General features: G+C 34.7%; 1 protein-coding gene across 1 annotated transcript in view; it reads left to right on the top strand.

The window, feature by feature from the left end:
- The window catches only part of BIRC6 (baculoviral IAP repeat containing 6), a 268,010-nt gene that overhangs the window by 209,940 nt on the left and 31,102 nt on the right, over positions 1 to 26,968 (top strand). Inside the window, 3 exon segments of the mRNA XM_082427081.1 lie at positions 10,167 to 10,377; positions 24,995 to 25,140; positions 25,801 to 25,911. Of these exon segments, the coding sequence (XP_082283207.1) occupies positions 10,167 to 10,377; positions 24,995 to 25,140; positions 25,801 to 25,911 (468 nt within the window).

Genomic DNA, 26,968 nt, shown 5'->3' with positions numbered 1-26,968 from the left:
AGCACAGCCAAAATAAATTAATTAAATTAATTAATTTAAAAAAAACACTATATACACCTTAGCTATCATCGCTCTTTCTCCTTAGCACCCCTCCAGCCTTAAGCAACCACTAATCTACTGTCTCTCTATGTATAGAGAGTTGCCCACTGTGAACATTTCATATAAATCAGATCATGTAATATGTAGTCTTTTGTTTAGCTTTTTAATCTCAGTACAGTGTTGTCAAGGTCCATTGATGTTGTTTCATGTATCAGTACTCGATTTCCTTTTTATGACTGGATAATATTTCACTGTATGGATATCTACTGCATTTTGCTTATTTATTCATCATTTGATAGACATTTGAGTTGTTTATACCTTTTGGCTATTGTGAATAACAGTGAACATGAGTGTAGAAATATCTGTTTTCGTTCCTCCTTTCAATTCCTTTGGGTGTATACCTAGGAGTGGAAGTGCTGGTTCACATGGTAATAAGTTATTCCTTGACTTTTAAATTACAGCCATCTTAGTGCATGTGAGATGGCAGGTATCTCATTGTGGTTTTGATTTGCATTTCCCTGATGACTAATGATGGTGTGTTTGCTGGTCATTTGTATATCTTTTTTGGGGAATTATCTATTCATATCCCCTGTCCCATAAGTGGGGTCTGGGCAAAAGGAAGCATCTGCCTCTTAGCTCTACTTATCTGAAACTTAGCCACAGCAGCAAGTAGCTGGTGGGAGGGTGAGAAATGCTGAGATTTTCCCCTCCTGGGGAGGTAATCTTCCAACTCAAGCTAGGGGAAGAGGGAGCTCAGGTTCTACCAGTCTGTAGTGAATTTGTTTTCTTGCTGAGCTGAGAGCAGGAAGAGAGTAGGATCTTGGTTCAAATACTTTAGGTTCTTGTTTTTCTTACTGAGTTTTAGTAGATTTTCTTAAATGAATGTTTTCTCAGTTTGTTGTGTGCTCTTTGGACTATTTCTAGGGCCTTGAGTGGTGGTGTTTTTTAAAAAATTTGTATCTGTTTCATGGCAGAGCAGGTTCACTGAATTCTTCATGCTGTCATGCTGGTGAGAAAAAAAAAAATTAGGTTTCAAAAGCCTAGTAAAATTTTTAACCTCTCATTAATTATTCTTTATCCTTATTGTGGGATATTTTGCATCCATTAATTCCTTGAAAGTAAAAATTCAACACATACCTAAATGTACTATATCATGTGCCTTTTACTTGTAACATTAATCAGCTTTATTAAATATTAAATTACACTTTTTTTCTTTATCCAAATATTATATTCTTCACTTGTTTTAAAATTCAAAAGCTTTAAGATGGTATCTAATAAATAGTTGTCTTCCTGCACCTGTCCTCTAGCCGACCAATTTAGCTCCCTAGAGATAATCAATAGTACTAATTTCTTATATATATGTATATATATATTTTTTTCGTGTTTATTGTTTTTATTTATTTATTTATGGCTGTGTTGGGTCTTCGTTTCTGTGCGAGGGCTTTCTCTAGTTTCAGCGAGCGGGGGCCACTCTTCATCGCGGTGCGCGGGCCTCTCACTATTGCGGCCTCTCTTGTTGCGGAGCACAGGCTCCAGATGCTCAGGCTCAGTAATTGTGGCTCACGGGCCTAGTTGCTCCGCGGCATGTGGGATCCTCCCAGACCAGGGCTCGAACCCGTGTCTCCTGCATTGGCAGGCGGACTCTCAACCACTGCGCCATCAGGGAACTCCCATAATTTCTTATATTTTTTAATAGAGATCCTGTGTGTGTATATATATGTATATATAAAAAACAAGTAAATATGAATACATATTCTCTTTCCTTACCTTTTACATTGTTGTTATGTTATTTTTACCCAAATGGCACTATACCATACAACCCCATTTCTTTCTTTCTTTTTTTTCTTTTTTTTTTTTTGCCACACCCACGAGGCTTGTAGGATCTTAGTTCCCCAATCAAGAGATTGAACCCGGGCCCCCGGGAGTGAAAGCACCACGTCCTAACCACTGGACCGCCCGGGAATTCCCCATACAACCCCATTTCTATTCCTTGTTCCTCCTGTTCCCACCTTAGGTACTTTGGAATTTGTTCCAATGCAGCATAAAGCACATCTTCATTTTTATGACTGCATAATTGATACTTAGTAATCGAAACAGCTCCATCTAATGAACATAAATGGATTCTTTTGCTGTTATAAACAATGTTGCAGTGACTAATTTTGGTGACCTTGATAATTTTATCTGTAGGATTAATTTTCAGAATTAACTAGAATTGATGATTCAAAGGGTATGCCAATTTGTTGTTTTGACAGATTATAACTTGTGCTCCATAGACATTATACCAGTAATGTTGAGTGGCTATTTCCCCACACCTTTCTTTTTTAAAAAAATATTTATTTTATTTATTTATTTATTTTGACTGCACCGGGTCTTAGTTGTGGCACGCGGGGTCTTCATTTTGGCATGCAGGATCTTTAATTGCAGCATGAGGGCTCTTAGTTGCAGCATGCATGCGGGATCTAGTTCCCCGACCAGGGATCGAACCCGGGCTCCTTGCATTGGGAGCACGGAGTCTTACCAGGGAAGTCCCCCCACACCCCATGCCTTTCTAGGAGTTTGATACCAACTTCCTTCCTTTCTTTTGTCTATCTATACATGTAAGCATATATAAATTTTATAGATACACACATTATTTTTTCTGCACCAATTGTGAGACATATGTTGCAGATACGATAGCTCTATTACCCCTAAGTATTTCACTGTTTATTTCCTAAAACACAAAGGCAGTCTACTACATAACCACATTACAGTAACCAAAATCAGAAAAAAAGCATTGATAGAATACACTTATCTAATCATCCAATCCACAGATACCATTCATATTTCATCTGTTGTCCCAATTATGTCCTGTATAGCAAAGAAAAAAATTGCTTTTTGTCCAAAATTTAATCTAGGATCATTTAGTAACCTTTTCCACCTTCTTCAATTTGTAACATTCCTCCACTTTGTCTTTAATGACCATGACAATTTAATAAAATTTTTTATTATGGAAAAGTTCAAAATATGTAAAACTAGTGAATGTAGCATGATGAACCCCTTTGAGCTCCGTCACCAGCTTCATCAGATAAACATATGGCCATGCTTTTCATTTACGTGCTCACTAACCCATTTCTTCCAAACACATACGTATATACACATAATAGGTTATTTTAAAGCAAATTTAAGACATCATTTTATGCAGGCTGTAAGTAACTTAAGCAATGCCTAAAAGCACAAAGGAGAAAGTAAAAATAAATTTTAACATAAATTACCTCATGGACCACCATCCAGAAATAGTAATCAGTAACATTATATCTAGCATGTATAGCTAGAAGTATGAACAGACAGATTGGTAATAGAAGATGAGAGTATGAAAATATTTGGAACTTACACAGATTAGCTATTTCTACCAGAGATGGAGAGAAGAGTGAAAGGCTGGTGTTGGGACATCAGCGATTATATACCCAAGCCCTTGTAACTTTTATGTGGGCTAGAATGAATAGAAATTCTACATGGAAGTATTTTTGTCAGTCATAGGTATTCAGCTAAACAATTAGGCTTTGCATGATTTGCGAAGTATTTTTGTTTTGTTTTTACCTAGAGGATTTCTACTCTCAGAGATTTTATTAGTCAAAGTATCATTGTAAATTTGTTTGTTTCTTGTTCCTTTGTCCAACTAGATAGTTTCAAAAAAGGCAAGCATTTGACCAGTTAATACTTATAAAGTTTACTCAACTCTTAAGATGCACTAATTGCAGAATTTGTAATCTTATGGCAAATAAAATTCAGCTGTAATTATTTTGACTCTCTGGGTCCTTTGCATTTCCATATATATTAGAGTCATCTTGTCAGTTTCTACCCCCCAACTAAAAGCCCATTGGAAATTTGATTGGAATTGCATTCAATCTGTACATGAATTTGGAGAGAACTTATTAACAATATTGGGTCTTCTATGAGCATTGTATATCTATTTGTTTAAATTTCCTTTAATGAGCCTCAGCAGTGTTTTTATACTTTTGAAATTGTCAAATTTATCCCAATTTCATTTTTTATGCTATTGTAAATGATACTGTTTTTTTAAATTTTATTTTCTTGTTACTAGTATATAAGAATACAGTTGATTTTTATTTATTCACCTGATATCCTACTACCTTGTGAAACTCAGTAGTTGTGCTACATTCCTTAGGATTTCTGTATAGAGAGATAATCATACCATGAACATTAAAGACAATTTTATTTCTTCTTTCCAATTTATATGAGTTTTGTTTGTTTCTTTAAAACTTTTTTTTTTTTTTTTCTTATTGTACTGTCTAGATCTTGCAGAAGTTGTCAGTTTGGGGGAAAGGTGTTCAGTCTTTTCACCATTAAATATGGTGGTTGATGTAGGGGTATTTTTAGATTCCCTTTATCAGCTTGAGGCAGTTTTCTTCTATTTCTGGTTTGGTTAGAGTTTTATCATCAATGAGTTTTGAATTTCGTTAAATGCTTTTTTTAGATCTGGTGAGATGATCATATGGCTTTTGTTATTTTGTCTGTTAATATGGTGAATTACATTGATTTTTCAAATGTAAAGTCAACTTTGCATTCCTGGAATAAAAGCCACTTCGTTGTGATTTATTATACTTTTTTGTTTCTGTGTTCATGAGGGATACTCATCTGTAGTTTCTTTTTTCTTTTCTTTCTTTTTTTTATTGGTAATGTCTTTGTCTCATTTTGGTATCTGGGTAATTTAGTCCTCATAAAATGAGTTGTTACCACTTCCTCTGTTTACTGAAGTAGATCACATACAATTGATAGTATATGTTTTTTAGGGAATTCCCTGGCAGTCCAGTGGTTAGGACTAGGCGCTTTCATGGCCGGGGGGTTGGGGGGGTGGGGGGTGTCAATCCCTAGTCGTGGAGCTAAAATCCCGCAAGTCACGTGGTGTGGCCAAAAAAAAAAAAAAAAGTATGTGTTTTTTAAGTGTTTGATGAAATTTACCTGTGAAGCCATATGGAGCTTTTTAATGAAAAGGATTTTAAGTAAGAATTCAATTTTTTTTTAACTGACAGGGGGCTATTGAGATTTGCTATTTATTTTTAAAAAACCGATCTGGGGGGATTCCCTGGCCGTCCAGTGGTTAGGACTCTGCGCTTTAACTGCCGAAGGCTCGGGTTCAATCCCTGGTCAGGAAACTAAAATCCCACAAGCCGCACCGCGTGGCAATCAATCAATCAATAAGTAAGTGGGTTTTTTTAAATGTTTAAAAAAAAAAAAAAAACAATTTGGCATTGTTGGTTTTCTCTGTTGCTTATCTGCTTTCTACGGTGACAGCATAGGAGCGGTTGCCTGAAGCTGGCCAGAGGAGGATGATTAACTACAAGGGGGCATAAGAGGTGTTTGGGATAAAATTATTCTGTATCTTCATTTTGGCAGTGATTACACAGGAGTGTATATTGTCAGATATCATTGAATATGTACTTAAAGTTAGTGCATTTTATTGATTGTAAGTTATGCCTCAATAAATTGATTTTGAAAGTTATAAATAATTCATCTGGAAATGATTTTGTGATTTTGCTTGGATTACTTAGAGTTTTGATTTTTTTTTTTTTTTAATAACAAGTGCCACTTAAAGATTCTAGAGAATTAAATTATATTAAGAGGTAAATTTTTTATTTTACCATTTGAATGTTTCATTTGAGTCTCAAATGAAATTTGAGACTGTGCTGTAAAGTATGTTGAAAATATTTATTTTAAGATTATGAATTATACAGATTAAAGCTTAAAGGCAACTAGCACTTTTTAGTGTGCTTTAAGGAACCTGTTAGGAGGAATTTCAGGCCATATTAAATTTTCTCCCATGCCTGAAACACTTTTTTTTCCTCTCTGTTGGTAAGTCATGTTAGTGTTTTTTTCTGAAACTGTGACCGTTGAGTGCCGTTATATTTTAGAAGTTCAGTGTCTGGACTTCGGAACTGGCTGACCTGTGTGTGCGTCCTGCTCGCTCCACTTCACTGATGATACAGTCTTGAGCGAGTTCTTCATGCAGGTTCTTTCCTATGTCAAATTATTTCTTATATTCTTTGGATCGAATAGTTTATTTATATCTCAGAACATTTTAGGTTTAATTCTCCAAGATTATTGTCTTATAATAAGAACACAATATTGCCTCATTTTCAATCGCATTGATTATTATCCCGGCAAAGTGCCTGCTATTAAACCCCTAAAACAGTTTTTGTGTATACATAATAACCCTCTGTCACTTTAATGTTTAGAATTACTTAACATGATGTGATTTAGCCGGTAATTTATATTACTGCTTTTCTAATGTAAGAATATATGTTATTTACTATATTATAAAAAACCATGCTTTCTTATAGTTGGCTTTATTTTTCTGGCAATAGAATGTTGCAGAACAATGAAGTGTGGATTATTTGGAGGTAATATTGTAATATGGAGCATAAATTACATTCATAGAACTCCATTCAAAAGAATGTAAGGAGAAACAGCAAATTCTGAGGAAAGGATTATAACTATACATTATTTAATAACATTGGGAAATAATCTTCTACCTCTTAACACACTATCTAAAATACTAAGTATTTTTCTTTTTTATAGAGGTCAGATTAATTTTTAGGATTAATTAATATTGTGTGTTGATTTTTCTAACTGAGATAAGATCATAGCTTAGGGCTTCCCTGGTGGCACTGTGGTTAAGAATCTGCCTGCCAGTGCAGGGAAGATGGGTTCGAGTCCTGGTCTGGGAAGATCCCACATGCCGCGGAGCAACTGAGCCCGTGCGCCACAACTACTGGGAATGCGCTCTAGAGCCCACGGGCCACAGCTACTGAAGCTGGCGGGCCTAGAGCCCGTGCTCCGCAACAAGAGAAGCCACTGCAGTGAGAGGCCTGCGCACCGCAAAGAAGAGTGGCCCCCGCTCGCTGCAACTAGAAAAAGCCTGCGCGCAGCAACGAAGACCCAACGCAGCCAAAAATAAAATAAATAAAATAAATTTATAAAAAAAAAAAGATCATAGCTTAATTCCTTTTGTGCATGTGCTTGTATCTTAAGTTCTTTAAATCATCCATGTGTTATCAAGTTACTGTGATCTAGTAATTACTAAACTATATTGTCAATAAAATATTTACTGCATGCCATATACTCTGGTAAACCATTGCAAAACAGTTCAAAAAGGTATATAATGAAAAGTAATTTACCCTAACATTGCCCCACCAAAGCCTAGTCCTTTTCTATATGAAACTACCATTACTAGTTTATGGTCAATATTCTCAGTATTCTATATCTATGCAAGTATATCCAGTACATGTATGTATCCCTCGTTTTGAAATAAACCTGAAACAACATATTCATGCTATTTTGCATATAGTCTAGAGATGGTTTCCTTTAAGCATAGTTGTGGTGGCTCTATGACACCTATAACCCCTAGAAAAAGACCCATCTCTTTGGATAGAGCCCATACCTGCATGGTTCTCGTGGTTTGTGTATATAAACAGAATATAAGGAATTTGGCTCTTGATGATGACACTATACAAGAGACTTTTTGCTATGATGGAAATGTCCTATGTCTCCTCTGTCCAGTATGGACTTGTGTAGCTATTGATCACTTGCAATGTGGCTAGTACAATTGAACAGAACTTTTAATTTTTTTACATTTTAATTAAATTTAAATAGTCATGTGTGACCAGTAGCTACCATATTGGACAACTCAGGAAGCATCATGGTATAATGAAGCTCTAGGGTTAGATATACCTAGGTGTCAGTGTTGGTCTTGCTGCCTTCTATTTAGCTGCTTATGCAACTTACTAAACCTTAGTTTCTCATACACACAATACTTTCTCCAAAGAATAATACACATACAGAACTGTCATCATACAGAAAGAAGATTAGATGTATGTATTTGAAAGTGATACACGTTGAGGACAGAAATGGTCAAAAGAGACTCTAGCCTTATCAAGAATGTTTTACTATTTGTCAGAGTAATTGGTTTGAGATGTTACTTATGTGTATAAAGTTAATATTTAGAAATTCATTTTTTTCTCGAGTATTCCTACATGGTTGCTCAGCCATGAAAAAGAAATATTTGAGCCTGTGTTTCCATAAATGTCATCTTCATGTATTTTTTGCAACCTAATTCACTCAAATATAGATGTAGGAGATAGATCTACTGTTACTCTTTTTAAATGCTACATAGAACAGAATCATTTGGACGTGCTATTGTATATTTATCCTTTCATTGCCCCTTGGTGCTTCCAACTCTCAGTATTAAAAACAGTATTATATTGATCATCCTTGTTTATAGTAAGAAGTGATATTGCTAAGTCATAGAATATGGGCATGTAAAATAATGCCAAATTGGTTATCATTTTGCATGTCCACCTCTTTATGTAAGTCTAGCTTTTCCATATCCTCACAAATATTAATGTTGTGTTTCATGCCTATTGATTAGTAACTTTGGATTTTAACCTGGATTTCCTGAAACTATAGTGTACTATGTTATACTGTAAAAGTAGTAACATTAGATAATAAGTTGGAAAAGAAGCTTTAAACATAACCAAGTATGTATACAAATTTTATATATGATAAAGATGGAGAGTAAAATTTCAAATAAGCGAGGAAAGAATGGGCAGTCATACTTTTTTACCCCGTCCTCTGTATCATTATTCGAAGGTGTGAAACAAGGGCCTACTCATCCATAACTCTGAACAGGCTCACTCTTTGTCTTTACGTCATCAGAACTAATTTTATTAAGGCCTTTATCCCTTTAAATCACTTGCCAAACAAAGTCCAGAATTCCTAGGTGATGCCTCAACACCCACCCCCCATACTCCAATCCCAATATAGCTGTGTGGGCAGTGAGACAATTTCTTCCTCCAGCAGGTACTCCCCAGTTCTCCTCCCCTGTTTCAATCTTCTGTTTAGCGTTCAGAGTACTTAGTAGTGTCTGGAAAACTTTTTACTCACTTGTTCTCTACCTTGAGGGTAAGCTACATGAAGGCAAGGATTTTTGGTTGTTTTCTTCACTGCTGTATTCCCAGCCTGTCCACCGGTGGGTTTTCAGTAAATAATTGGGAATAACTAACATAATAAATAATAAACATTTATGGAATAACTTTATTCAGTAACTGGTATTGGAAAAAAGTTGTTAGGTCCTTATCTCACGATTCACAAAAGTAAATTGCACTTGGGAGAAAGCCACAAAACCTAACAAAACAACTTATAAAAGCTATAGAAGCAATACATGTTCTTAGAGTATGGAATCCACTGTTAGATGCATGTAGTTTTAAGAAAAAAATTCATTTGATTTATAACTAATAGCTAAAAGCTGGCATTGTCAACTTTTTTTTTTTCCTAACAAGTTTATTTGTTGAATTATACTTTTGATAAGCTGGTCGTATCGTTCTATTTTACCTAAGATACAGTGGCTTCCTTTCAATTGTTTAAAAAATATATTATTTCCACGTTATATTAGTAAATGCATTGGGCTTCCCTGGCGGCACAGTGGTTAAGAATCCACCTACCAATGCAGGGGACACGGGTTCGAGCCCTGGTCCGGGAAGATCCCACATGCCATGGAGCAACTAAGCCCGTGCACCACAATTACTGAGCCTGCACTCTAGAGCCCGTGAGCCACAACTACTGAGCCCACGTGACACAACTACTGAAGCCCACGCACCTAGAGCCCTTGCTCCGCAACAAGAGAAGCCACCGCAATGAGAAGCCCGCGCACCGCAACGAAGAGTAGCCCCCACTCACCGCAACTAGAGAAAGCTGCATGCGGCAGCAAAGACCCAATGCAGCCAAAAATAAATAATAAATAAATACATTTTTTTAAAAAGTAAATAAGTAAATGTATTTACTGCCATAATGTATTATCTGGACTATTTAATCATTTTTATGTGTGATGTAACTAAATAGTTACTTAATTACATTTCTTGCTGTCTCTCCAACTCTGTGCCGTTTTCTTTTTTTTTTGTTCCCTGAAAGTGCCTCTTATACTTTGCACATTGGTGCTTCATGAACATCTACTTTAGTCCACTTACCAACCAAGCAATTAATCTTAAGATCCAAGTAGAAGCTACATTGCTGTGGACTTACTTTTATATTGCACATGTGCTCATTTTATGCTTTCCCCCTCTTCCTTCTTACAGTTCTCGACATGGCAAGACATGTGCCACTCTATCGAGCTCTGCTAGAATTGCTCCGGGCCATTGCTTCTTGTACGTGCATGGTGCCCCTATTGTTGCCTCTTTCTGCAGAGAATGGTGAAGAGGAAGAAGAACAGTCAGAGTGTCAAACTTCTGTCGGTACATTATTAGCCAAAATGAAGACCTGTGTTGATACCTACACCAACCGTTTAAGGTACTATACTTTGTTCATTTCGTTTGACCTTGGCTTTTACAATCTTTTTTAAAATAGCTTTGTTGGTTTTTTAAAAATGATATATGCGAATTAAACACACATATGCACAAGCAGTAAATAAAACTACAAAGAAAAAGTATCCACCAAATCCTACACTCAGAAACGCTTATTAACAGTGGCTTATCAGACATCGCCCTATGCGATCTTATAGCTATAGATAGAGTTTTTCTTAAATGCTATCACATTGTACCTATTATACAGATAGATGCTAGTTTTACTCAATATTGAGGTGAAAGACACCTTCACGCTCAGTAAATACATATTGCTGATACTGTTCTTAATATTTCTGATTATGTATTGTATATAGATGCTGTATTTTACTTAACCATCTATTAGTGGACATTTGGGTTATTTCTAATTTGTAATAACCTCTGACATACATCTTTTGGGAATTGCAGAAATCTCTGCAGAGTAGATTCATAGAATTAGAACTGTTGGCTTTATGAATTACTAGTTTCATTTTGATACATATGCTATAGTTATAATTCATGCTATAATGTTTTTTAGAAGGTAGAGGATTCGGTATTTAGTTGTTGAAGTTATAGTAAAGTTAGTATTTTATCTTCGTGGAAAATTGAATTTTTAAATGAATCTTTGGTTAAGTTTATACCTTGCTAGAAATCAGATGATGAGTCCTCTTATCAAAAACTTTTTTAAAAACCTTTTCCTGGTAACCTTTTTCATTCTCTTACCAGAATCTGTTTAATGGTTGTCAGTTTTACTTAGAGATGGCCTAAATTCTGATGTTTGCATAAGCATTCAGAATTAGGCTAGAGGAAGCTTATTTCTTTGTTAGTGGTCTTTTGAATCAGTTAATCTTCTTTACCATCTTTGCAATATATTTGTCCTACCTGTTCTCACTTATTTTTTTAATAGCCTAAAATTTGAGAAACTCAGTATACATCAAATGATGGCAGAGAATTGGTCATTGGAGGAATAGTTTTTGTCAGCTTTCATTTTTCGGAAGAAATCAACTTCTCAGATTATTCTGACTCTTTTAGCTTTATTGTACTGTCGTTATCACTTTAAAAGCTAGTGGCTCACTGCCAGGCAGTAAGAATCATAAATTACAGAAGAGATTAAAGAAGAGCCAGTTGGTAGCGATATAAAAAGCTGTAGGTTCATACTCTTTTACCTGGGAGGGAAAATGAAAGGTATATTTTCTTTGATAGTGTGAGACTTTTTTATGTTATAGAGAAGAAAATAATATTATCTTTGGTCCCATCCTTCATTATGGCGAAAATCTTTCTAACTGGTAACCTAGGCAGCTAACATAATTATACAAAAATAGTGTGGTGTCATCAGACTAAAGTTCTGATTTTCTAACTGAGCTAAGTGAATAGAATTTGTACACCTAGAGTGCCTTTTTTGCTGCTTTTCTTAATGTATATCCTGTTCACATAACATGCAGTATAATTTCTTAAAAATTAAACTTCTGCATGAAATGTATTAATGATTCACTACAAAAATTTAATTGCAGATAGAGGATAACTGAGTTTCAGTTAACAGGAGCTCTTTATTTTTCTACTGGTTACCTGGAAAAAAAATATTCTTTAAAATCTTTCACCAAGAAAAAATGACACTTCAAACTTTTAAATTCTGTACCAGCAAAACATGCATGTAGGGTGCTTCCCTGGTGGCACAGTGGTTGGGAGTCCGCCTGCTAATGCAGGGGACACAGGTTCGTGCCCTGGTCCGGGAAGATCCCACATGCCGCGGAGCAGCTAAGCCCGTGCGCCACAACTACTGAGCATGCGCTCTACAGCCCGTGAGCCACAACTGCTGAAGCCCAGACACCTAGAGCCCATGCTCCGCAACAAGAGAAGCCACCGCAGTGAGAAGCCCATGCACTGCAACGAAGAGTAGCCCCCGCTCGCCGCAACTAGAGAAAGCCCGCACGCAGCAATGAAGACCCAACGCAGCCAAAAATAAATTAATTAATTAATTTTTAAAAAATTGAAAAAAACCCCATGCACATAAAGATCTTAATGACTGTTCACAGAGATCATTTCATTTTTTATTTTATCTTTACAGTGACCCTGTGCAGTTAACTATTTTTAAAAGCTATTTTACTGACGAAGAAACACTAAAGAGAGTATTGTATTAGGGTTTGAATGTGCCTCTTCGTCAAGATTCCTCATGATATCTGGTATTTTTTTATATATGTGTAGAATACAGCCTCTGTTACAAAAAGAAGCCAGCAAAGACGTACATGTTATAACGTCCCTACTTTCCTATCAAGGTTTGGCACCTTGAGAATTCACTTTCCACTTCACAGAAAGAGGGGAAAATCTACTCTTTTCCAGCCTGTCAGAACTTAAATGTATTTCTTTTCATATTTTCATCAGAATAGAACTCTAATAAAGTGAACAGTGTAGTCCAATTTCCTGTAAAGTTTATACCCACAGAAGTTGGTCTAAATTTATTTTTAACACTGTTTCAAGATGCAAAGCTTCCCCCCCCTCCCCCTCCCCTCTACCTGCCTACCTGATCCCCAACTGCATTTAAAAACAAAAACAAAACCCAGGATACTCTGAGAAGAGGATGGTCAAGGCAAATTTACGTTCTGTTTACATATCACTTTTAGGATGTGTTTTAGTGCTTCATCAGGGTTTGGAGTTATGACTTTAAAAATAATATGTAGGTGTACCCCAGCTCAGAACATTTTTGCATTATTTTTGTCTCTTTTTCTCTCAGTAAGAAATAAGGCGGGTGGGGGGGATGCATTGCCTGTGGGTGATTCCCTGGGAAGTCCTGACCACATCTGCACCTGGGGGCTCAGGGGGAAAAAAAGGTAAGGGTAGATAGAGTACATCTATTTAGTATAGATTTTTCTTTTTTTTTAAAGCAAGAAAGCAAGTACTAGTTTACTAATTATGTTTATGTATATTATTGTATTGCCTTGTTTTCTTCTCGTTATTTCTCATTTGTTACTCTTTTTTTTTTTTTTTCTTAAAGCCAGGCATACACAAAAGGCATGCAGTTTTTTCCTTCCAAATGAAAATTTAACATAGCACAATTTGGTCATCTTAGATAAAGAAAAGATAGATTCTCTGTGTAATTTGCAGGTCTCTGGATGATAATTGTGGTTACATATAATGATTTACATTGATATTATTTCTTCTGTATATGTTATACTTACAATTTTTATCTTTTTTTAGATGAAAGAAATTAAAACGTTTTGCCCAAATCTAAAGAGGAAGTTTACTTTTACTGGTTGGAATAATCTAATTAAGAGTATCCTATCTTGAGGACAATGCTTAAACCCAACTAATTTTGATCTCAAAATTCAAAGAATGATAGAGATTATATAGGTTAGCTGACTCTCCCCTCCAAGCCTGAAACCTTCTATAAGAGGAAATAGGAAAATATCATTAAGAAGCTGAAAAGGCAGATTATTTACTTTGCTTTTATCTAATTTGTGTTTTAGAAACTTGCGCTGATATTCAGATAGGTGAGATCTGGCCTGGTCACAAGAGCATCACTGATTTGTTCATTTAACAGATGTTTATTGAATGTTCATGAGAGCATAGCAAGGAAATTAGGTCTTTTTCTTAGGGACTGACAGATAATGGGGGAAACAATAACTAGGCAGTTTTAATAACACAGTACATGGCGTGTTGGAAGTTTAAGACATTACGGGAGGATCAACCCAGATTTGGAAGCCCAAAGAATACATAAGCATTGGCTAAATAACGAAGAGCAGGGGCCTGGTATACCAGGCTGTGTGAAGAATGTTAGGAGTGAAAGAAAGCATCACGTATTCAGGGAAATGTAGAGAATAAAGAAGTTTGGTGTGCCTGGGTGTCCTTTGGGTGGGAGAGGGGGGTGGGAAATGAGGCTAGAGAGGAAAGCATGGGCTTGAAGAACTGCATAGTTACCTGCTCTTAAATGTGATGAGCCATTGAAAGGATTTCAGCCGAGATCTAATCAGATCTGCATTATAAAAAAGATTGTCTTGCAGTGTAGCTGAATAACCGGTTAGGGTGGGAGTTAGAACAAGACTAAATTGCCATGGAAGAGATTTTCATCCTTTCTATCTTGACAGTTGAGTTATTTGTGTCCTCTCCCATCCTGCCCTTCTGGGGACTGAGGATTTGAGTCTATTAGCATTCTTGTTCTAAAATTATGGACTTAAAAGAAAGTTAGTTCCTAGGTAGCAATACTGTCTATGTTTCAGATGTTTGACTTTAAAAAAGAAATAATATAACTCAGGCTTTAAATTACTTATTAACTGCATTATTCTGCCTACGTGTTAGCATCAGTGACTGCAGATTTATCCCCGGGGATCTCCTTCAATAAAGTGTAAGTGCTATCGAATAAATGGTTTTCGGAGCATGGTTTCCTTTGTTAACATACCAGAATCTGAAGCCTGTAATCCTACGCAGAAGTTCTCCAGTACTAATCCTACTAGGTTATTTTACTGAAGACAGAAAACAATCATCTATTGGCTTGACAGAGGCTCAGAATCATTAGCAGAGAATCTAAAATCTTTTATATTAAGGTTCAGGAACGACAGGGTGAGACTACATTCATGTTCATACAATTCTTCTATTTCCTTAAAGCTGTCATCCAGCTAAAGTTGTATGTGTGGAAAACTTCTATGACAGTAAGTAGGCTTTAGATTTAATTTTTCTGGAGCCTTTTGTCTGTATTATTTTAGAATTCATCTTAAAAGAGTATCATGTAATAATGGGATTTTTATTAATCGGATCAAAATAAACCAAACCATTTTCATGGTTGAAAACTGAGGGAAATTTTTCTTGGTAGAAATTCTTTGTCAGAGTGAAGAGCCTCAGCATTTATGAGGAGGAACTTTCAAACCTTATACCACCCATGCTTTTGCTAGAATCTTTCTTTAGATCAGTTTTTTTTTTTTTTAAGCCAAACATTTTATTTAAAGAGGAAACTTCATATTACTAACATATCAAAAGGACCAGTATCATTTGCCATAAATAGAAGATAAGTCTAAAAGCGAATAAACTAAATTTTAAAAATTAGTGTCTGGGACTTCCCTGGTGGTCCAGTGGTAAAGAATCCACCTTACAAGGCAGGGGACGCGGGTTTGATCCCTGGTCAGAGAACTAACATCCCACATGCCGCAGGGCAACTGGGCCTGTGCGCCACAACTACTGAGCTCGCGCACCCTAACTAGAGAGCCTACGTGCTGCAAACTACAGAGCCCAAGCACTCTGGAACCCATGTGCCACAACTACAGAGCCCATGCGTCCTGGAGCCTGTGTGCCACAACTAGAGAAGAGAAAACCCACATGCCACAACTAGAGAGAAGCCCACACATCACAACGAAGAGCCCAAGTGCCGCCATGAAAGATCCTGCGTGCCTCAACAAAGATCTCATGTGCTGCAACTGAGACCTGATGCAGCCAAAAATAAATAAAATAAATAAATAATAAATAAATAAAATCTTTTTTTTAAAAAAAAGTTAGTGTCTGACTCCAGACCCGTTTTGTGTTTTAAGAAGGAAGATTTAACAATGCTAAGAAATTACCAAAGGCTTACTGAGACCTTTCTTTTCTTTGGAAAGAGACTAGTTTTCTCACTCTTCGATTCAGTTAACTAATACCACGTCTAATTATCACTTAATGTTTTCTCACACTTTGGGAAACTTTATTAATAAGATATATCTTCAAGTCCTCTAAAAGTAATGGCATTTTGCAAATATAAACTAACAAAATTAAAAAGGAGAAGAAATGGGAAGATGTATGTCCATTGACTGTCTTACTCTCCTTCCCCCTTTTATCTGTGCTTAATTGGGAGAAACGAAAGTTAGCAGAAGCCAAACTAGCCTTGCTTTTGTTTTAATGTGGCTACAATTTAGAGTGGTATTTTGATTCTCATCCTCACGCTCCTATGGATGAGGATTAGTCTGGTGACAGATAATTACAGTATTTTGATGGGGTTGGTATTAGTGTAAACCAGAGCACTATTCAAGGAATAAATGTATATACTTCTGGTTTGTTATGTTCATCTTTCCTGGCAAGGTTAACCTGTTGACATGGCAAGGTGGCACCTAGGAGTGATTTATTGTGATTTAGTCTGTCTTTAAAAAGTTGTTAAATATTTACTGTACAAATTGCATTAAGAACTTCCTAAGGGTGATGATATTTTAATATTCTTTTACTCATGATTCTATATTTTACTGTCTACCACCTCTCCTAATACCTCTCAAGATTCACAATTTGCAGTAACTGCTTAGAGTTAATTTGAGTCTAATGGTTAACATAAATAAACTGATTAATATTGCTGTTGGCTGATTATTAGTAAACATTTATATTAAGATAAATCAGTGATAACATTCCTAACTAAAGACTAGGCAAAAGTGTATTGCTTCAAAATAGAGAATTTTTGCATTCAGCACTTTCCAACTTTTGCCTGAAACAGACAACATTTAGATAATTATGAGGACTTTTTCAGAAATTAATTTTTTTCTAAGTATCTAATAACATGTTTTGTATACTGGTTTTATACCATTTTGAAAACATACCTTAAATGTACCTATAATGTTAAAAATGTAATTTTCTACTTAGGCCATTTTCTAACATCATCTATCACTTAAAATTTAAACAGAATTGGAACATTTCAGGATGCTATCATACGGAAATTTTGTACTTTTTTCTTGTTCAGTTGAAATTTTTTATAATAATTTGAACAAAAATAGGAAATGGTTGATGTAAATATTGGTTCTATTTAACTTCATTTGCCTCACTAATATTAAGTAGCTTATTTACTTTATTTCAGAGAAATTATTCAGAAGCCACCTTAATAATTACTGCAATAAAAAGATCAAAGGACTTCCAAAGCAATAAAATTCTTTTGCCTGTCTATTGCTGTAATAGACACTTATGAAGAACAAAAAGTTTAACATTTATTTGTCTATAAAGGATAAGTAGAATTCACTCCCTTGCATAGTTTTTGAAAACTTTATTACCATAAATGTTCTGTTTTTCAGGTGCCCTCAGTATAGCAATATTGATACTTTTCTTTCTTGCCTAATGCAGAAAAAAAAGTTTTTCATTTATTTTATCCAGAAAGCCTTAATTTCTGTTTTTTTCTTTAGTTTTATAATTCGATGATTTTTGTGTTTAATACTTTTAATTTTTATATCTACAAGCAGTGGAAGAAATAGTTCCCTAGGGGCCAAAAGAGAGAGGCCGAGGTGGGGGGCGAGGGGGAGTGCATGTGAGAATGACAGCATGATACAAAAGTAGGAGGTAAAGGATGTATAAAGGTGTAAGCAGTGTTTGTTAGACACATGCCGAAGACAGCCTGTGATTAGATGTTTACTGCACCTAAGTCCAAGGTCACTACCACTTAATTTTATGCCAGTTTTGAGAGATCAAAATCTGGTAAAAATGAATTTTCCTGTCAGATTAATGACTTAGGCAGATAAAAGACAAAAGTATTTCCTGAATTCCTTTTGTTCTGTCAGTTTGAAATAATTTTGATTAGTATAATATTTATGCTCCAGCCTCTATATTTTTATTGATTTCCCTTCTTGTTTCTGAAGAATAAGCCAAACTGCTTTAAATTATGGGTAAAGTTATAATAAATATATAGTAGCATATAGCTGTGTAAAAAATACAAGGAATAATATTATAACCTAACTTTTGTGTAGGATATAGAGTTTCAAAAGTTCTTAGATGTGTATTACTAGTTTTTTCTGCTCTGTGTGGTAGACAAGAAAATATTCTTGTTCAACAAAGAGTGAAACTATTACTTAGAGTTTAACATTTAAAAACTTACTAATAGATAATAAATCTGGGATTTAGCTCCCCACTTTCCTGATGCCTGTAGTGTTCATTATCAAAAACAACATTTATGAAGAAAGAGGGACTTCCCTGGTGGTCCAGTGGCTAGGATTCCATGCTCCCAAGGCCAGGAGCCTGGGTTCAATCCCTGGTCAGGGAGCTAAATCCCACATGCAGCGACTAAAGATCCTGCATGCCGCAGCAAAGGTCCCGCATGCCGCAGCAAAGATCCCGCATGCCGCAACAAAGATCCCGCATGCCGCAACAAAGATCCCGCGTGCCGCAACTAAGACCCAGCACAGCCAAATAAACAATTAAAAAAAAAAAAAGACAAGTTGATTGACCCGTAGTCAGATACTTCTATTTTTATACCCCGTTGCTACCTTTTACCAAAATTGTTCATTGATCACTTAGGTGTCATGCTTGTGTAATGGCTAGACTTCAGCTTTAGCTGATTCCTGAAAAACACTTAGATCAAGTACCAAAGTACAGCTTAATTATATTATTTAAGTGATTAACAAACATAAACTCATTAAAAATTATAAATTGACTTAATACTTCTACCTCAGTAGCATAACATATAAAATGATTATTTATTCCTTGTCAGATTGCATTAGATGAGCTTTATGTTTCAAGATGGTTTCCACTATCTTACTTCTGACAAAATCTCAAGCAATCTTAATTGCTGAATTTGAAGTCTCTTGCTAAGTAAGATTTAGTTTGTAAATCTTTCTGGGCACTTCACGATAAGTAACCTGTCCCATAATGTCTACAGGTTTTTAGAACTATAAGGGATGCTCTTAAGAGTTCAGATAGTTCATATCCCCCTTTTTATAAATGAGGAAAACAGGGTCCATAAATACTGTGATTTATTCCAAGGTCTCTGATGCTTAGTGGCAGAGAGCTATGATAAGACCTCAAATTTCCTAATGTCCCAATCAAGTATTTTTATTTACTAAATTGAACTTAACTTCCAAAGAACAATTGGATTTATGCATCAGTGAATAATTAGAAATGGAAGTGTGAACTTATTTCTGATTTGGCTTTGGAAATTTAGGTTACATAAAAAAAATTTTTAATGTTGACAATGAAGTAAAAATTTTTAACTGAAAATTTTGCTTTTGATAATTAAAAAAGTATATATAAGAATGCAGATTCTACAGAATTTTTCTGATATTTTCTTTTGCTTATCCTTTTTCATTCCCCTGAAGAATTTTTGTTAACACTATGATAAGATGTTAAAAGGCAGCATATTTCGTTAGATATGCATAGCCATTCGAGTTGTGCCTAAGTAATAATTACTAGATCACTAAGGTACACTAAGTAAGGTAAACTGTGTTTTATGGTCTGTAGAACATGAGCTGGTAGCAACTGCGTGTAATTATCACTTAAATGAGGATTAAGTCAGCTTTACCCATTTGATTTTTTTTTTTGCTCAAAGGAATTAATAAAAACACTTCCTCTGAAAATTTCTAAGTTATTGATGTATGTATTTTTCCTTTACTGTCTTTTCAAGCTGATTTGGTATCTACTTGCATAGACTAGGGTGGTGTGTTGGAGATACAATTATTTTCTCTATGTTGCTGGACAAGCCTCTGCCCACCCCCCTAAACACCCTATTGTTTTCCATCTCCTGAATTTTGTTACTATCTTAATATGTCCTATATTTGTAATATCTTTAACTCCCTTGTCAAGAAGAAATTAAAGAGTTTATTAGCAAAACTCGATATTTAAATAATAGCAAAAACAACTCCTGCCTATTTATGACCAGTTGTTGATCAGCATTTTATTTTAGATTCTTAAAAAAGAAAGAACTTGAAAGCAACTCTGTCACCTCCATTAATAAAGGGATTTGTGGCATCGGTAACGTAATACTTTAAACCTTTATATATGTATTGTTTCTACTTGAAATATAATTATCTAGTGTGAAAATTCATTTTGTTGCCCACAAAATAATCACAGTGTGAAAATATGAGCCCTTTAGATTTTAAGTACCATCCTTGGTGAAATTCATCTTCTGCTGGCCATTTCAACCTGTGTTATCTCAAAATGAAGTCAAAGTATAGCCATAGTAGTTTGGTTTCACTTTTGAGTAAGTGTGGCACTTCATAGCCTCCTTGGAGTCGGAGCAAAGGCAAATATTTTGTCCTTGATCTTTTGTGCAGACTTTTCCTGCTAGACTCCAGTAGACAAATAATCATATTTTGTATATTTACTATTTGATAGCTTCACCAAAAATTTGAAAAAGGCACTTGCCACCAATCAGATAATCTTAATTGCTAATAAGGACGTGACACAAATGACTCTGTGTTGAGTGTAAGGTGTTCTCGACATTGAACTTCTCTTTAATAGCATTATTAAAGTAAGCATCCTTGATTTCCCTTTCCCTTAGCTATCCCAAAGTGTCTTCCGGTGCAGAGTTCATCAGTTTTTAAAATAACTGAATTGTCTTGTAGAAATACCCAATTCCTTTTTATCCAACTAAGCAATAAAATTAGTTGATTTACTTCTTAAACGGCCTATTTTCTATCAAACTCTCTTGTTTTAACTCCTTTAGGTTAGTTCCTTTAGGGCTTCAGTTGAGAAAGAATTTCAGTTCCAGTCCTCCTACATTTGTTTTCATTGGAAAAACATTTCCTATCTTTTCTTCATCCTCTGTCTCTCAAACCTACAAAATGAAAAAGGCCTGATTTCTTAGACAAGAAGCATTTGTTGCAACCATATATATATTTTTAAGTTTCTTTTTGTGATGACCTTGAACAAGTTCAGTGGTTTGTCACCCTTTTTTACTTGGTGGTGGAGACAGCAATGCCAACATTTATTTTAATATCTCTTCTTAGCCTCAGTTGGATTGTCCCCTGGTGAAGCATATTACTTGTGGCAACTCCATTCCACAGCAGCACACAGTACCGTATTTGTCCTGTGATGTTTAATCTGACCGAAAAACTATTATATTTTTATCTAATCTAAAAATCAAGGTTTTATTTTCAAAGGGTTCTCATACCTCTGTTTTGAATATTCCCTTCTCTCCTATTGCTCAGTTATGCTTCTTTTAAGACAAAGATTTTATTTTCTACTTTCATTTAAATCATATTGAAAACTAAAACCAGTACTTCCATTTGGAAAGAATTTAAGTAAAAACAAAAGGGAATCTAGGGTTTAAAACTAAGCTTTAAAATAAGCATGGAAAACATTCATCTTACAAAGGTCTTATCCCATTTAGTGGTGCATTTCAAAAATTATTTTCATGTTTTCTATAGACATTAGAAGCAAATAATTCTCCACAGTAATATTTTTAAAAGTCTTTCTGCTTACTTTTACTTTTAATTTTTTTTAAACTATAATTCCTGGCAAAGAGCTTTAGAACTGTGGAGTATGATATGGTGCATTGTTTTATAGGTAAATATAGAAGTTTCATTCTCTTGTAGTTTTAGAATCTTCCTCAAAGACACTAATTCTTAATACTTCTGAATCTGGACATTTCAGCACATGGTGTCCTGATTACTTCTTCAGTGTGACTCTGCTTTTTAAATGTTTATTTCAACAGTTTGATAGTTTTGACTTTAGAATTAGGAGTGTAGGGGATTGAAGTGGTCTTTCCTAATGTCCGACCAAGAAAATAGTTGTATTAAGCTGTTTTTAGTTTATAGATTATAAGAGAACATAATTCTGATATCTTGTAGTCCTACAAATATCCAACTTAATGTGGGTGGTAGAATTAGAAGAAGCAGTTCAATATAACTGAATGTTGAGTTACGGGTTTCTTTTTTCTTTTTGTTTTCACAAGAAAGATTTGCCCATTCTGCTCACATCCTAGTTTAGATTATATGTCACAGAGCCAAAATTTGCTTAATTTATTAGCTGTGTAGTTGGAATTCACAGCATAGTGGAAAATGTTTGCAGATAATTCTGTGCAATAGTAGAACCTTCAGTTGATTCCTCGTATTTCTTCAGGGCAGTGATCACAACCAGATTCAACGTATGCACAAAGCAGCGGATACCATGGTAGCGGCCGTCGCTGATTGCTTTTACCATGTTGGATCCATTGTCAGTCTCAAAGACCTACTTCCAGCTAGGTGCCTTGAACTCAAATAGCTTTTCACACAGACTTCAGGATGTGAGCTAAGGTATGGCCTTTTTTCATGAGCTGGGCCTACATATGGGTTGACAGTAACCTGCAGCTTTTATAGAAAAGAGACTGCTGTCTGTAATTTAATGTCAGACAACGACTAGTTGTAGTCATCATTAGGCAGGTAGTGTGTGTTCTTCATATATCTGAAGTACTTTCACCTTTTGAAGATGATTCCTTTTTCTGCTGTATGTTTTTGTCAAAAAGACTATCCACATAAAAAATTCTCATTAGACCCTGCTGTAAAGGTCTAATTATGTCTGTTTTATGATTCAGCCATTATCTTCAAGATGTATATGATTATTTCTTCTACGCATTTGGTGTAAAAAATGCTGTTTTTAAAATTTCTGTGGATTTTTTTGCACTATTCTTAAACATTTTTATAATTTTGTGGTCAAAAATACATAAAAATTTTTATCCTATTTGCAGTATTTTAATAATAGAGATTTCTCCTACTAATCATCTTTTAAAAACTGGAGTTAGGAAATTGGTATTCATGAATAGGGCTTGAAATTTAGAATCAGTAGTTTTCTGAGGGTAACTTGCTCTAAATTGCATTGAGGCAGTTTACTCTCCATGCCAGAGGTTCTTGTTTCTTCAAGGAGAAAATACCCTAATTCTGGAAAAATGGGCTTCACTCCTGTAATCTTCCTTCTCTGCTTGGCAAGATATGTTTCTTTAAGTGACATCTTTATTGAGAATATAATGGATCAACTGACTAATGATAGATTTAGGAAACCATCTTTATTTTATTATAGCTATAACCATAACTCTTCTGTTTTCTCAAGCCACTTACTGTTGTTTTCCTATTGTTCAGTGGCCCTTCTAACTAAGAATTTTTTTAAGCCCCAGGAAGAGAATCATTTACAACTGGGGAGAGAGAGAGTCTTTATAAATTCAGAGGGGGTACTGTCAATCAACTTAAGTGTTTTTTCTTGACTCTCAGTGTTTCACAAAGATTGTGAACAGCCATTGGTAAATGCAGAATTTGAGAATCTGTTTGAGCTTGTCTACCAGAATCATATCTTTATTTAAAAAATTGTCAGACTCACTATTAAACTGTAGTCTCAACTTAACTTCATAGCTATAAAAGATGCAGTATGTTATTTGATTCTAGCAGTAAAATGTCTATTTCAGTCTTAAAACATTCATTCACTATATTCTCCTTACTTACATATGCAAACATATATGTTCACACACAGAGGTTGATGACTAATATGATACACAGCATAACATCTACCAAGTGGTTCCTGAGTAGCAAATGAGAGTTGGCCATGTGTTCTCTGTGACTCCTACATATACATCAGGGAAGATAAGAGAGGGTAGGAGAAAAAGCAGTAACCCAGTGACACATTATGGTTCTTAAGTTAAATCCTCTTGCCAGGTGAGGTGGTATATGAGGTGGTATAAAAATATCTGTGGTTACTAGATTTTTCACACAGTATGGGAACCAATTCAAGACTCATGTATAACACTAAATCCGTTTACCCTTGTTATCCATCTGAGTGGCTCTTCTTAATTTACCTCTTATTATCTACCTAAAGTTAAGCACTGAATTGCTTCTGAGCAGATTTTTGTCTTTGTGATAAAGAACAGTTTATTTGGATATAGATTGCATGATATTATTTTGTTAAGGACTCTTCTATCTTCTGTTAGTCTTTTTATAGTTCTCTAAGGCTCCCTGCCCACTTAGTGAAATGTTGTTTTAATATAATAGCCATGTCCTTTTGTTAGTAGCTGTACAAACTAGAAAAATGAATGATGCGTAGTTTAGATCATACCTTAGCATAAACATTTTAACCACATATTTATATGTGATTTCAGTTTGTTTTAAATTATCTATTTAATGAATTAACAAAGATGTAGATTTTTAGTATCTAAGCAGTAGTGTAGTGATGATGTGAATAAAACATGCTGAGAGTTGAAATAGAAAAAAGGAAATTGATATTTAGTTGCTGTTTTTAGCGAACCTTGTTAATAAATTGCTACTGCATTCACCTAGAAAATTTATTTTCAGTCTATATTAGACCCTGAATAGGGAATAACAGAAGAATATCTTTAAAATGATTATGCCCTAAAACTTAGTGTTTAAATAAAGATTCAGTGTATAGAAGCACATTATATTAAGTTACCTAGTAGTGAACCTGCACTTTATTCTGGAATTTTTCTTTTTTCCCCCCCTTGGAAATTAATATACTCTAAGTGAAATACAAATAGTATTAAACCGAAAAACCACCTATGGATCTTTGATTCCCAAGCCTTAGAAGGCAGAGGATCTTTTACTTTTAGATATAGAATTGATTTCTCTACTTCTAGGTACATAGTTACTGTAAGTATGTTTTTAAAGGTGTGGATTGAAGGACATGCCAGGTATTGGGGTCTTTTTACAATATGACATTTCTACAGTGTTTAACTCTTGTCTGTTTTTGCATATGAAGAGACAGCCTACCCGAAACTTTGGTTATTGTGCTAGGCATTATCCTATGGCTTCAAAATGAATCTAAACTACTCCTGGTATATATCATGTGTATGTCAAATGAAATGCAGACTATCATGTTGATTTTTAACCACTGTTACTGATTTATGGAAGTATTTATTTTTCAAAACTAAAATCTTAATTTTCCTTGCATTTCTTTCCATATTAAAAAAACCTTTTCAGATCTAAAAGGGAAAATGTTAAAACAGGAGTAAAACCAGATGCATCTGATCAAGAGCCAGAAGGACTTACTCTTTTGGTGCCAGACATTCAGAGGACCGCTGAGATTGTTTATGCAGCCACTACCAGTTTGCGGCAAGCAAATCACGGTACAGCACTATTCTCTTCATGCTCCTTTTCTTTTGATACAGAGATGTTTCATTTACTTACTGAAAACCGCCTTCTCTTCCCTCTATGTTAATGGTTTTCCATCGAGTTATTTACTTAAAGATTCTGCTCTATGTCAGGTTTTCAAGCTAATTATGTATAGTCTCTAATTTTAAAATATTTATCTCTACTGTGTATGATTTCTAAGATTGTTAGTAGGCTGACAGCATGCATTATAAATTTTTCTTCCCACTGAAAGCTATGAAATTGAAAAATGCAATTGTATTAGATAGAAAACAGTACATTAATAGTGTGTAAGAATTCAGTTAAAATTGGCATTTTCACATATTAGCAATGGAAGAAATAAATGATTCTTCATCATCTATTGCTTCATTTCTGCTGTTTTTGCCTGAATGGATGAAATCTAATTAGCATTTTAAGAATTTAAGCTTTAAAGTTGATAAGATTTTTAGCCCTATTAGTTATTTTTATGAAATAGAAAGAAATCTTTTAATTTTAAAATGGTACAATAGGAAGATAGTTATGAAGAGTTTGGTAATTTTTCGGAATTCAAAATCTGAACTCTAGAAGTTAATAGTTTTTTTGTTTTACTCTTCGAAAATGTATACTTATGGTATTTATCTTGAAATATTAAATAACAGAAAAAAAAGTAGGTGAATATTCAAAGAAGGTGGCTATGAAACCCAAACCTTTATCAGTATTGAAATCACTTGAAGAAAAATATGTGGCTGTCATGAAGAAATTACAGTTTGGTAAGTTGAAATTGTACTTTTTATTTCTTCAGCTCTCATTTTACATTTTTTAATAGTGCTATTGAAATGTGTTCTAGTAAAATTAAAGAATTTCAAACATGCTTTTACCATGAATTATTCGTATACTCTGTGTATGTGTGTATGTATGTTTATGTTTACACACATGCAAAAATTTTTTATCATCTTTCTATCTCTGAATTTATATCTGTGTTTATAGTTATGTTTGGAAATCATGATTCAGTAGAAACCAGGAAAAAAACAAAGCCAAATGTCTAACAAACAGGCAGAAAGTGGTTTTGTTTCTTTACCTCTCCATGTCTGCATATCCTTGCCTGAAGGAAGCCAAGACCTGGGACTTTGAACCAAGTCTGTTACTCTTACCATTTTAGAATTCCAAGGGATATACCTTTGGAAAATGTAGCCTTTCCCATTCCAAAACTCTTGACAAGTAAGGACTGATGAAAAGATCATATCAGCACCCTTCATAAGGTGCTGGTTTATGAATAAACACTAGAAATCCAAATTTTGATGACCGTTATTAACTATTATTGTATGTCCCTCTTTTTCATTCTTGAGAACCAGCCCAAAGGACATTGACTATATTAAAAAGAACACCAAAGTAGGAGTCCAAAAAAAATGTAGATTTATGTCGTAACTGTCAGAATCATAGGCCAGAGCCTTTGATTAATGTTAGTCTGCCAGGAGGCTTCTCTCATGCCACTTAAAATCATAAACTCTACCAGTTGGATGTGACTTTAAATGTAATTGAGTTTTGCTATCCATTGACTTTTAGAATAATTTAAAAAAAATAACAGGTTTTCTGTTGTGTTGTTTTTTAGTAAACTGCATTTTCTAACTTATATATCAAATATTTTCTCATATCACGATTCTTGTACAACTTGATATTTATTGACTGCCTAATATTTTTTATAACCCTAATTATTTTTTTAAAGTACTTTATATTTATTTAAAAAATTTTTTTTGGCTGCGCTGGGTCTTTGTTGCTCCGTGCGGTCTTTCTCTAGTTGTGGTGAGCAGAGGCTAGAGCATGGGCTCA

The sequence above is a fragment of the Balaenoptera physalus genome (genome assembly GCF_965194825.1).
Source record: "Balaenoptera physalus genome assembly, chromosome: 15".
Taxonomy (NCBI): Eukaryota; Metazoa; Chordata; class Mammalia; order Artiodactyla; family Balaenopteridae; genus Balaenoptera; species Balaenoptera physalus.
Note: the sequence above shows the minus strand (reverse complement) of the source record. Positions and strands in the feature narration are given on the sequence as shown.